Genomic DNA, 13354 nt, shown 5'->3' with positions numbered 1-13354 from the left:
GTGGTTGGCTGGCACGCCATGCTTTACTTAAAACAGAAGGCGCAAGTTTACGTGACTGATAGGACGAATAGTTGGTGAGTCATCTTGCTAGGGCGGGCACGGCTGACTGACAGGGCGGGCACGGACCCCCAAGGCCCGCCCATGGCGACGGGTCCGCCTCCAGTGTCCTGGAATCCACATCTAGACAGTGATCCCAAACACACATCAAAACTGGTTTTGAAATAAAACAGGATAAAATTAAGCCCTGTGCCAAGCAACTAGTTTCTCTACCAATTATCCAACCAGAATTACACCATTGGGCTTTTCGACGGCAAAAGTTGAAACTTGCTCACTGAAATTTAACCAAATACCAGTGAGGGAGTATCAACTATATTGAGCCAGTTTGTATAACAACCCAGTATCGAATTCAAAAGTCAAACTTGTTCACAAACAAAAAAGAAAAAGAAAAAAAGAAAAGTGAAAATGTACATTATATCATCACTCCCTCATGGAAAAGAATGATGAAGATTAATTCTCCCCGTATTTGGTGGTTTGGACCAATCACAGAGCGACATTGTGTTTGGGGGCGGGACATGCAACTGTGACGAAACAGGATCCCAGCGCCAACGCAGGGGTCAACTAACAAACCCAATATGGACGAATGGACGCTATAATTAATTCTGTTCTCTCAGAATTACTCACGTTTCCTTGTTAAATGTTGAACAGCGAGAGGCGTTTCGTGCATTTCTAGCTGGTAAGATGTTCGTGCTTTTCCCCCCTTCGACAAGAACGAACACGAAATTTTCACCCGTGGCCGTGATTGGTTAAAACAAACGTGTCCCGCCTTTTCCCGATGAAATGACTGTGGAGAGGTACCAGATGGATATTACATATTGTCAGGTTAGGAAAAGCAAGCACCGGTTAAATAAATAAATAAATAAAAATATTAATAAAAAAAAAAAAAAGAGCAAAATAACAGATAACAGATAACAAAATAAGTAAAACAAAATGTGTTTTAGCATCTCACATCTTTTTTTTATTTCGGCATTTTTATTTCTTCCACAATTTAATTGCACCCAGATCTACAATAGTTTGAAATCGTGCACAAAACGTGAGTTTCTTCATCCTGTAAAGAATAAAAATAAAAATCTGACACAGGCAGAAAAAAAGGAGAACAGGAAACTAGTGTCATTCTATTATTAATTTCTTTCTAGTTTATCATATTTTATACCTTAGCATAATATACTTTAAGACCAACATGTCTCTTGTGGTCTTACAGCATTCCCCAGCCCAGCAGTTAAAAAAAATATTTTCTCTATTTAAAACAAACATTTCATGTTACCATTATTAGTATGGTCTTTAGTACTTTTGGAAAAAAGAAAAATATTTTCCTCTTCTTCAGGCCCAGTCCTGGCAACAAAGACCCACCCGCCCACATCAGAATGCAATACAAAACAAGAGTCAAAACTTCTGATCAAGAAATAAAAATGATGAAACACAGGAATGACAATTACTCTGAGGCGATACCAAACATAGTTTAAAATTCAGACAATGGCAAACTTTTCTATTTCTTTTTCCTGCGTTCAACTTCAAATGAGGCCATTTTGACCCATTAAAAACCCGTCAAACCCACAATGCATTGCTCAAGAAGCACAGCTCCAAATATCAATAGATTCTCTTCTTACAAGGAGCTGTCTTAAATAAAAATAAATATATTCAAAAGGGAAGGGAAAGAACAGTCCATCTATAATCTTGAGTGTTTTTTTTTCTTCATTTTTACATTTTCTAAGAAAAATCTGACAAAAAAAGATTTATGCATTTTCAGATTTTTCTAAAACATTTTAACCTTTATCGAAAGAATAAGATATACAGCAAAAAAAGAAGGAAAAAAAGAAAACCAAAAGTAAGTCTTTAGAAATTATTGTGATGGGAATTTCAAACTTTATAAATAAATAGAACACCGCGATCATGACGATGCCGTAGTTACAACCGAGGCATATAGAAACCAAAGCAGAGGAGACTGTAAGTTCATATTATTTTTGCATGAAGTTCAATAAGGGACCTCTTGGTAAAAAGTTGGGGCGGGGGCAACATTAGATGCTGATGAGGATCCTCCATGTCAGTTGGCCGCGAGTCCAGTGGCTTCAGAGGACAGCCTGAGTGCAGCAGAACAAAAATAATCTGCTTCAAATTCACTATTTTAAACTGTCTTAGCATGAGAATTATGGAAACAAAATGCCTCACATCAATTTGAATTTCAGTTGAAAAATTTGACTGAGTTCTGTTGTCAAAGAATAATTGCAGCATCACGCCTGTGCAATCAAGACATCATTCGGCACACAAATGTAAAAATATGATGTGCGGGTGATCCTTACCGAGCATTGATCAGGTACTCAGCAAGGTTGATGCTGGCATGGGAGCCGGTGATGGTGACCTGTCTGTCGGTGGAACCCTCCACGGGATTGGCAATTTTGATCTGAGCGCCTGACATCTGACGGATCTCGTTGATCTTTGCGCCCTGACGGCCGATGATGCAGCCGATGAGCTGAGACAATATGGGAAATATGAGCACAGAGTGAAACCAGGGAAAGACCCTAACCCAAGGATTATGTTGCTGAAAACAGATGGGCTTTACGTCGTTCGGAATGGTGAGCTCATGCGAGCCGGTTTGTGCAGAGGCGTCCATCCCAGCTGCAGAATGGCAAAGAAAGCTCCGTCACAGAGCAGAACGCGTCATGACAAATCGAAAGCAGTGACTGCCCACCTACCCTGGAAGCCCTGGTTGCTGTGCGCAATGAAGGGGCTCTGCTGCATGGCCAGCTGGTGAAGTTTGGTGAGCTGTGAGGAACAGAGAACAAACAGAAAACATACAACTCACCATGTTGATTATCACAGCCCAGTGGCAATGAAAGCAACGTATGAAATGGATCATTTATCCTTATGGCGTGACACAAACTTAGATCTCTTGTATACATGAAATGGGTGCGCATGTGAGACGGAGGTGATTGGAAAACTATGATGAAGCATCTCAGGACCAAACTTGCAAATATATTGGATCACTTACAGAGGGCCCTTCACTTACATCAGGCTGAGGAATGGCGTGCTGCCCTTGGACAGCATATGCCTGCAAAGAGAGAAAAGCACTTAGGAGGTTGGGACAGTGTCACACAGTGTACTTCAATATCCATCAGTCCTCTGCCCTTGGAGTGCTCACAAAACAAAGTCATGCACACTACAAAGTGCTACAATGGCTACTTTCTCCCAAAAACACAGTTGGGAATAACAGTCGACTAAAAGGACAACAAACTCAACAAAAACAACTAACTGTAGCCTACTTCACATTGAGCCGGCATTTTCCTGGCTTGCTGTCCTGTATGAGATGAAGTGTCAGTGTTGTAACACTCACACACTGTACATGTCACCCTGTTACAGCGTGCCTTTAAAAAACAAAAAAATAAATAAATAAAAAAAACGAGCCAAGACTAGATCGTTGCGGGTCTCTTTAGGGATGGACAATAATTAACGGCAATGATCGACCAATTTGACATCATACAGATAAACCACATAAAGAAATCCGCCGATAATAATAGACATTATTATTATTAGAGGTGGGAATCTTGGGGCACCTCACGATTCGATTGCGATTACGATTCAGAGGCTACGATTCGATTATAAAACGATTATTGATTTCCCCCCAGGCAGCAGAAAAAAAACAATGTATTTTGGTGCTTTTAATGTTTCGTACATTAGTTACAAAAATAGTACAAAAGTCCTCTCAGGCCTAAATAAACTAATATTTCAGTATCAAGTTAACAGTTCAAAACAGTAAATAAAATACTCAAGTCCTCATTCTGTAACAACAGCTTTTAAGTATATTCAGTCTTCAACAGAATAAAACATAGCATTGAGCAAAAATATATTATTTTTATCCACTCAAAAGTGCACTGAGATATAAATGAAAGACAATGTGAACTACTACTTCAATACAAATGCCTAAAAAAAAAAAAAAAAGTGCTTTCCTGCTTTTTAAGTTGTGTAAAGATGAACATGTAAACATTAAAGTTTCTCAGAGGTACAAAAAAAAAACCCTCAAGTGCTTTTCTGCTTTTTAACTTGTGAAAACATGAACGTGTAAACATTAAAGGGATCGTTCGGCTTTTTTAACATGAATCTCAATTTGATCCTCACCTCCCGTGTGTGCGATCAGCACTGACTTCTTTCTGACAGCGTTCGGTGACACTCGTTCATGTTCGACGTTGGACGAGAGGAAAATAGTCCAGCAAGCTGGCTGGGGTCTCGGAAATAAAGCGTTTTTCTTCTAAAAAAAAACTATTTGTTTTCAAAGGCGTGATACATTTCCACCACAATACTCTTTTCTGAATAAAGTCAGACGCCATTACCGCCAGCCACTACTTTTCTGTTCGTTCGTTCGTATCACTGCGCGGCGCCCTGTAGAACGCTAACCGACGCACTGCAGCCAGCTAGCTGATACTTCCGCCTCAAGTTGTTTGCCTTTTCGGAGCAGGTCTGATCTGACGAAGATGTGGGTTGGTCAGCTCAGCCATGCTTGTTGTTGTTTTGAATGTCGAGGCGTGAGTTGTGGATGTGTACTCTCGGTCCGTCCCATTAAGCGTCCCGAAGACCGCGCGCGCTACTGCGTTTCAGTTCCGCGTACTTTCCGCTCCGGTCCACTTTTAGTTTCGGTTCCCTTGGCATATTTATATAATCGGAATTTGGACTTTTGTGAATCGTTCTCGATTGTTCCACGGCCGAATCGTGAATAATCTAAGAATCGGAAATTTTGCACACCTCTAATTATTATCCATCTGGTCCATCTGTTGTGGCTCAAGTTGTGCCCAACTCCTTAACCCCTCACCTCTCCTATAGTAGTGTCACATAATTGCGATATTTGTGACATCATAATGAGTGCGACCTCGTGTTGACAGAAGATGCATCATGGCAACATGGCACTCGTGAATGTGGACTTTCTTTACTGTGTCTCCCCAAAATGTCATCCTCACAGTTTTTTGTTACATTTTAAAAACACAACTGTTTTGTTTTGACAAACGCAAAATGAGTTACTGGTTGTCTTTGAAGCAACGATGTCAATGAAATTCAGCTTCATGATACTTTACACAATGTTTATAGTAGGACTTGAAAGTAAATTTGTATTCAAGTTAACTTTGCAAACAATTATTGGCTTACTTATCGGTTATCGATATCGGCACTTTCTAAATGACTGGTTTATCGGTATTGGTTGAAAATAGCATTGTCATACATCCCGAGTCGCTTTACAAAATCACGTACCATGTATTGGCATAAACGTGTATTGCGAAATGTATATTGTATTGTGACCGTTGTATGGTGGTGACACGCATGGTATCCTAAGGTTATTGGCAATATCCAGCCCTGTCCCAATAGTTGCTGTTATGCTGACGTCACCATGCATTAAAATTGTCAACACTTATCGGCTGTGTGAACACATACTTTGGACGTGATACTGCAAGTGTCCTGGTCTGTGAGTTTTGTCTGAAAAGCGCAGGCAAATCAATCCTGCCTCAACCTTCACTATTCTCATGCGCCAATTTAGCGGGAAGCCAGTGTGAAATGAACTTGTGTTAACAGTCTGGTGCAGGGGTAGTCAAACTTTTCCTAGACAGTTTTCAAAGAGTTCCTCATAACATAACCCTTACATCAATTACACCGTGTGTACCCTTAATGCCAAAGAAATACTGTATATCTGTATTAACTTTTCAAACAATATTCATCGCCTGTTTAATTGAAATGAACTTAACAGAACTACACTACATGGAATTAAAAAAAAAAAATAAGTGAGCCATCGTTATTAGCTTTCATGCACTGATTCAACATGGCCGCAATCAGAGAGGAGCTAGTTTTACAAAAGCACAGTCAATGTCATCAACCTGATGATTATGTAGCTATACTTTGCAGTTTTTCCAACCATTTAAGCAACTTATTTTTCCTTTTTAAGAGCTCCTAGTAGGGGTGTTAAAAAAAAATCGATTCGGCGATATAACGCGATACTACATCGCGCGATTCTCGAATCGATTCAATAATTGGCAGAATCGATTTTTTTTTTTTTTTTTAGGATTCACACCTTGAGCATGGAAGGATGTTATATGAACGGAACATTAAGCCTTAATATTTTATTTTAATGCTGTTCAAACATGAAACAGATTACAACCTCTATAAGACTGAAATTTCAGATAAATAAATAATACATTTTCATATAAATCCTACACTCTACAAGCTTACTGATTAGTATTTTCTAAATTTGAATGAAAAAAATCGCAACAATCGACTTATAAATTCGTATCGGGATTAATCGGTATCGAATCGAATCGTGACCTGTGAATCGTGATACGAATCGAATCGTCAGGTACTAGGCAATTCACACCCCTAGCTCCTAGTAACTTTAATTTGGGTGAAGCGACAACATGAGAGGAATCATTTTCACAGTTTCATGGATGACAATAAACAAGCACCGTGGAAGGCAATCAGGGACCTGAACATTGCTAAACATGGCGTATGCACCCCAAAAGCAGCTTTGTGTTGGCATGTTGGTAACATTTGACCAGTGGTATGTGCTTCAAAGCTGCAAATATGTCTGCCTGGCATTCTGTACTACTCTACACATGTAAAATGTATGCAATAAACTTCACTCACTTTAAAGCATAGGTGTCAAACTGCATTCCTGGAGGGCCGCAGTCCTGCAGGTTTTCAAGGTTTCCCACTTTCAACACAGCTGACTCATATTTAAGCTCATCAGGCAAGCTCTGCAGGAGCCTAATAATTATCCTGATCATTGAATCAGGTGCGTTGGAGTAGAGATACCTCGAAAACCTGCAGGACTGCGGCCCTCGAGGAATGCAGTTTAACACCTTTGCTTTAAAGATTTTGATTGGTCCAAAGCTTTGGGAGGAGTAATTGTACTTTATTGAGTTTGCTTTATTGGCACGCTGGTCCATATGCATTTGGGAGCCCGTGTTAGAGAACCACTAATGTAGAGGACAAACAAATGAACTCCTACCTGACCACCTGCAAAGATGACAGGAGAGCCTGAGGGTTTGGGTCGGTATGGGATGGTTACTCCCTTTGGAGGGGACTGAGGAAAAAGACGCAGTACAACAGTCAACTTACAACATATTGGATCTCAAAAAGTTCCTTTACATTCCATTTTTTTACCTCAAGCATGACAACACAGATCTGCTTGACACACTCGATGATGGACTGTGGAGTCCCTGCAACAGTGATGGCACGTTCTGTTGAATTGGGCAACATGTCCCCTGCTACTTGTACCTGAGCTCCTGCTGACTGTGGACACACAAACACCCACAGCAACAACATGATGCAGGCGTCAGCTCATTGAGGAGAATCACAAATGGCTGACACAAGTGAGCATTAGAGCTGCATGATATTGGGAAAAACATGCGATATAGTTGTTTACTAGTACGAATTGCGATCGATACCTGTACATGTACCTAAAGAAACAGTTTTTATTTTCGAATGAAAGAATGACATTTATTTAATGTGACAAAATAAGCCATCTAAATTGTATTCCTAGTTAATTGTAATTAACCTAAATAATGTTCAACTATTGGATGTTGATACATATTTAAGTGGTCATCTGACTGGTCAAATTCAGATAAAAGCATACAATTCCATATGAAACTTATTGCATGCCTTTGCGATATGCATATTACATAGACCAATATTGCCATATCAATATTTTTTCGATATATTGCCCAGCCCTAGTGAGCCTGATCGAGCCAAGTCCTATTCTTTACAGACAACTCATTAAGCCTGTATTTGCTCAATAACAATTGTCCGTGGATGTGTATTTACTCATTGCACAGAGGAACAGGTGTCTGCTTGGGCCAACTTGTAGACTCAAACTTCAACAAATCAGTATAATAAGTGTTATAATTTTCTCCGCAACTAAAGCATTATCATAATATGCACTTAACATATGGGCAGTGTTATTGCATTCATTCATTTCTGATGTGCAGGTAGTGTGCACTGTGGAAAATAAGTGGCATTTAAGGCAAGATGTGGTGCTGGGTATAAAATGTCAGAGCAATGGTTACTGCAGCTAACTGGTGGATTATGCTAATTTTGTCTCGGGGGTGGGTGGGGGGTTCAGTGCCTATTTGAGGAGTGGCAGTGATTTATCCCAGTGGCCAACACACCAGGGAATTAATTGGACATGGTGGCCATTATTTGAGAATATATGTTATCACATTATATGTGCATTATTTGCAAAGACATTCATTTGAATGAACATTTTCAGAGTGCACCGAGATTGGTAGAAGGCACTCTTGAGCGAGCTCAGCTAACCAAATGTGAGTTTCATAGCAAGATTCTGAAGATGCACCTCTCTAATTTCTTTGATCTTGCAACCCCCTTTGCCAATGAGCGAGCCGCACTGGCTGGCAGGCACAACGAGGCGCATGGTGACTGGTGGTTTGCTGGTGGCTGTACTGTTGGTCATTGAGGTACTGATGTCCTGAGAGAAAAAGCCACATGTAGTCGTTCATCTTCAAGTTCACCAGTGGAATCTCGCCTCATAATCAATGATAGTTTGCAAATCCACACCTCCTCCAGTTTCTCAATGATCATGGAGAATGCTTTGAAAATGGAGGTGGTGGGTCCTGCGAGGGTTATGATCCTCTCTGGGCAGTTCCCCTCGGAGATGTTGATGCGAGCTCCGCTCTGCATGTACAAATGGACCATGGGGCAAATTACAAAGCAAAATCATACGATCTGTTCTCATTGTTTTCTTGCATCTTACCTCCTCTCTCATTTTCTTTACTGATTCTCCTTTCTGTTGTGCAGACAAATAACATTTACAAAACAAACTGGAGTGTTAGATGTAGACAACATCCATCTAAAAGGTAAAAATAACATACCTTGCCAATGATACTTCCAACCTCCTACAGAAGAAATTTGCAAAAAGTTAATGACAAGTGCACAAAAAGGACAATGGGTGAAGCACCGCATGCAGCAACACTCACCTTTCCATGCATGAGTAACCTGATAGTTAAGGTGACATTAAGTCCTCCTTCAACCAAGCTTGAGTCCATTGATGCAGCTGGATGTGACAGACAGGAATGAATCTTTGGTCACAGGCCAAATGCCTGCAACAGCATGGAAAGGAGGAACGTAACGTCAGCAACTGGAGCCATTTCTAAAGTTGAAATGTTTCTTTACAAATATGTTCTCCGTGGAAATGTAGAGGTAAAGCTGCATTTGTAGTGACAGAGCACTTTAACAGAACCTTGCAACTGCGAAAGAAAGAAAAACAAAAAAGAAAAAAATATACATTTAACTGTAACTGCTGGTACTTCACATTAGACTGGCGCGAGTCCACCCATTCACCGTAGTACAATGACCCACTGTCTATGTAGGGCGCCGACTATTTCATGGTTTCGAGGAGCAGAAGCGTCATATGCTACACGTACTAAACGTTTTTTACCAAGTGTAAACACTAGCTTGTGTCACTTGGGATTCGAGTACCTTCGTGCCAAGTGCTTCTAACGGGCAGCAGGGGGGCTCTCCAAGTCATAAGCTAACACCTCCACACTTAAGGTAAGTCTCCATCACGATCTGACTGTCACGCAAGCAGATGGCCAAGTTTGACACCATACTACTCAAACCGTACCATAATTAACACCACGCCTCATTTCAAACATGACTGCTCGGCTATTTGACTATAACATAACAGCAGAACACCATGAGGAGCAGCTACAAGCTAGGGCGCTCAAACGGCTAGTTAGCATAACCGGTAATTTTCCATCCGGCTTGCTAGCGTAAATCGTCGCTTCCTCCAGGAAATAGTCACAACCCGCGGCCTTCGACGCACTGTGGAGCACCGAGTTATCGCTGCCCTTCACTCTACTAGCAAAGCTAAAGCAAAACAACACCAAAAAACATATAGTGCCGTGTTTGGATTCCCTACCCGAACCGTCCGTCGACGTGTGTCCAGGGGGTGGGTAGGGTGGCAAGGGAAGAAGGGGGAGAGGTTCGGGAGGGACTTTTAAAAGGATCCGGGGAAGAGGGAAGAGACGCCGCGGTTCGATGGGACTCCACTCTCCTGCTTAGCACAAAAGCCACAGCGGATTCAACTTTGACCTCTCCACGGCCACGCCCCTTACGTGTACTTGTTCCCCTGCCAGAAATACACGAAATTATCTTTTTCACTTGATTGACTGATCCCAAACGGGTGGAAAGAATAGTTGAATAATAATAATAATAATAATAATAATAATAATAATAATAATAATAATAATAATAATAATAATAATAATAATAATAATAATAATAATAAAAACAGTTGCACTTTGTCAATTAACAGTTACCCTTTGTTCATATTTTCGCATTATTCACAAGTCACGTATGCCTATAGTATTATGTTGATTTCTTTAAAAATTTATGATGATCATTAATAAGGGCTGTTTAAAAAAAAACAAAAAAAAAAACGTCTTCACAGTTTGCCCATCTCAGAACATAAATGCGCATACACACAATAAGTCATGTGCAAGGAGTTTTTGTAGCTGTTACAGGAATCATGCTAAGCAATATGGATCATATAATGTCTGTTAAATCACCTGACTTTCATAATTACAGTTCAACGTAGTCCTTGCTGGAATAAGATATACATCCACTAGATGGCAGGATTACACCAAGAATGTGGGAAGTTGCGCTCTCATTCCTCCTGTTACACCCCCCCCAATTACAACATTCAAGATGGATGTGTTAAGAGACTTGGCTTACAAAATAATCAAAACGTAATTGAATCGTCACATACTCTCAAACAGTCAGTTTATCAACATGAATTAAAACTTACATGTATTGCAATACTGTATGCAGCAACTCACTCCTGTGGTCTGCTTAGCAGATGAGTAATATTTTGAATTAGTGCATGTCAAGGCATCAGTAAGGCTGGTTAGTCTGTTAGGACTTGGCCCTATAGAGTCCGACATGAGTTTGAGTCCTATTGGAGACAACAATTCAAAAATGGTAGCTATTTGTTAGAGAAATATGTGCTTGCTGGCTATTGTTGAGGTGCCCTTGAGCAAGGCATAGATCCCATCACCCCATCTCAAGTGGCACAGCACTCTATCGCTTTCACTCTGAATCTCTCCATGCATCCTCCAAGTCTGATCAGTGTGTGGTGTGCACGACACAAAGTATACATCGGAGACTGAGTTGCATTTGCCCTTGAGGGAGTGTAATAAATAATAACAAATAATAATGTGCAGTATATATTGAAGTTTAAACAGCTGGACATGAATTTAATCAACTGATCAAGCCGTGTTGCTGTACAATTGGCCTTATCTACAATCACTATCAAGAATGGTGTTTTTATTTTAAATGTGATTGAGGCTGCATGTCCCTTGAGGTTTAATCATTGATGCTATTTGTCATAATTCGAAACTGGTTTTGCTGATACAAAAACAACCAGTCTCTCGATATTCAACCTTTGGCCTGCAAATAATACAATCTGCTCTACTATTCATTTCAAGATTGATGACTTCCGTTTTCATGATAGATTGTTTTGCTTTGTAGATTGTTTTCGGAATTTACTTTTTGTTTGCCATTCTACTGTAATAGAGAATTTGACTGTCAGCTGATGTTCACTTTAAATCAAAAGAATGCAAACAAAGGGCTCAGTAGTGAAAGCCGCAGAGCCACATATAGGCTATTTATAAACTTTGAAAAAAAGAGATTGCCAAAATGGAACAGTATAGCCCTGTAACCATGTTTTCATGGTCTGTTTGCCATATATTCTGCCTGACTGCGCTCAGCACATGTTCATTAATCTGGTGCACATCAGCGCACCCACAATGTTATCAGTCAATGGCCAGAATAGCCAGCAATTGTCTGTTAAAAAAAATAATAATAATAAAAAAAAATATATTACTCTTTTATACATCCAATTGTCATGAAGCACACAAATCAAACATTCCAACAATATGCCTTGATTTTGGACCAAATATTTGTATTTTAATTGATAGGTGCTATAGCCTAATTACAGCAAAGATTGTGCAAGAATAATTGGAGGCTCTTCAGTATTTCCAATGGTCGCACGGTTTTGTTTTTCCTTTCATGTGAGTGCTCATAAGGCTGCTCGCTTACATAATCGTCTGCGTACTTTCTCACAATTTTTGCTCTATAACGCGAACCCATCCACTGTTATACTCCCACCCAATAAAACCTCCTTGAGTTTCCTGTTTTTCTCCTTGGGTGCTTTTATCCAAAATGCATCGTGGCGCTATTACCAGCTCTCCCGTCCCTCTTTCTTCCACTACTGAGTGGTCATTGATTAGTTCACATGAAATGTACAATGAAATGCCACTCGCCCACCTAACAACCTCTTGTCAGTGGCCCACTCTATCCGTGTATTAGAAATTGTGTGTTCAGACAGAGTAATATTACTGTGTGAAAAAAAACAACAAATGCTCCACTGTCATATTATATCACAGAAAACACCTGTTGTACACATTTCTAAATGATGAGACCAATTGCGGTTTATATTCTAGCTCTCTCAAAAAATTTTTTCCATCTATAAAAGGAATGACAGCGAAAAACTGGATGACACACTCAATTCCAGAAATGTTTCCAATTAGTCACCTCGTTAGTGAACACGAAGTGAATGTTGCTTGAAAGATGAAACGTCTCACAAAACATAATAAAATAAATCCACTACTGACGGATTAACTTGCAAAATCACGTGTCTCACCGAATCATAATTTAACACCCAATTTTCACAATACACAGTGACAATGTTCTGCATTTGTGTATGTTGTTTGTAGGATGGAGTTTGCTTTTTTTTTTTTTTTTCGTTAGACCCATGGGCATGTTTTACAGCTTCCCAAATTGGGCTGAATTCTCTCTGCAGGGGCAACTGTGATGTCACAACCCTCCCACAGCCATAGAACACCCCGGAGGGTCACAGTGATGATGGCGAAGTCTTTTGTCGTCAACTGACCAGTCAGAAAGCAGCAAGGATGTAGCACCACTGTGACGCCCTACAGAAATAAGAAGGACTTCCACAAATAGGTTTCTCCCGCAGAGACAAATAATTGGCGTGGTATCTTGGAGGCACAAGCATGAGGAGCCGCCTGGGTTTTAATGCAAAACCTGGAAGAAGAGAAGTTATACATGTCAGTGGGAATTTTCACCTTATAGTCAGTCATTCTCATTATGATGACAGTTTTTATTCTCTTCTAAATGAAGTAACTTTGTAATCCAGACAAAGTATAAAAAACAACCTTTTTGTTGAGCGATTGAATTTTACTTCCACAATGAAATACACTATAAAGTTTACCTTTTATTAAAGCTACTGAACATA

General features: G+C 40.1%; 1 protein-coding gene and 1 long non-coding RNA gene across 4 annotated transcripts; one reads left to right on the top strand and one right to left on the bottom strand.

The window, feature by feature from the left end:
• Nucleotides 1-988: 988 nt before the first annotated feature.
• Nucleotides 989-10129, bottom strand: pcbp2 (poly(rC) binding protein 2). Of its 3 annotated transcripts, none has more exons than XM_077512641.1 (13): nt 9959-10129; nt 9015-9137; nt 8910-8933; nt 8792-8858; nt 8596-8712; nt 8375-8506; nt 7186-7314; nt 7031-7105; nt 3044-3103; nt 2748-2817; nt 2615-2670; nt 2355-2524; nt 989-2135 (listed from the first exon to the last, which is right to left on the bottom strand). In XM_077512641.1, exons 2-13 carry the CDS (start codon nt 9020-9022, stop codon nt 2099-2101), a joined length of 945 nt encoding a protein of 314 aa, XP_077368767.1. In that variant the 5' UTR covers nt 9023-9137; nt 9959-10129; the 3' UTR covers nt 989-2098. The 3 variants fall into 3 exon arrangements, with proteins under 3 accessions (XP_077368767.1, XP_077368765.1, XP_077368766.1); XM_077512639.1 differs by having other exon boundaries at nt 8792-8824; nt 9959-10127; XM_077512640.1 differs by having other exon boundaries at nt 3062-3103; nt 8792-8824; nt 9959-10126.
• Nucleotides 9363-13354, top strand: LOC144013580 (uncharacterized). Its single transcript, XR_013282287.1, has 2 exons — nt 9363-9588; nt 12902-13354. It is a non-coding gene; the product is annotated as an uncharacterized LOC144013580 (long non-coding RNA).

Source organism: Festucalex cinctus, chromosome 2 (genome assembly GCF_051991245.1).
Source record: "Festucalex cinctus isolate MCC-2025b chromosome 2, RoL_Fcin_1.0, whole genome shotgun sequence".
Classification (NCBI taxonomy): Eukaryota; Metazoa; Chordata; class Actinopteri; order Syngnathiformes; family Syngnathidae; genus Festucalex; species Festucalex cinctus.
Note: the sequence above shows the minus strand (reverse complement) of the source record. Positions and strands in the feature narration are given on the sequence as shown.

What these genes read in the sequence shown, in the direction of transcription:
- pcbp2 (XM_077512639.1), bottom strand. Translation starts at nt 9,083, where the DNA reads ATGGACTCAAGCTTGGTTGAAGGAGGACTTAATGTCACCTTAACTATC. An exon ending in TTGGAAGTATCATTGGCAAG is followed by an intron (nt 8,825 to 8,909) that starts GTATGTTATTTT and finishes TCTGCACAACAG; the next exon opens with AAAGGAGAATCAGTAAAGAA. An exon ending in TCTGTGTTGTCATGCTTGAG is followed by an intron (nt 7,106 to 7,185) that starts GTAAAAAAATGG and finishes CTTTTTCCTCAG; the next exon opens with TCCCCTCCAAAGGGAGTAAC.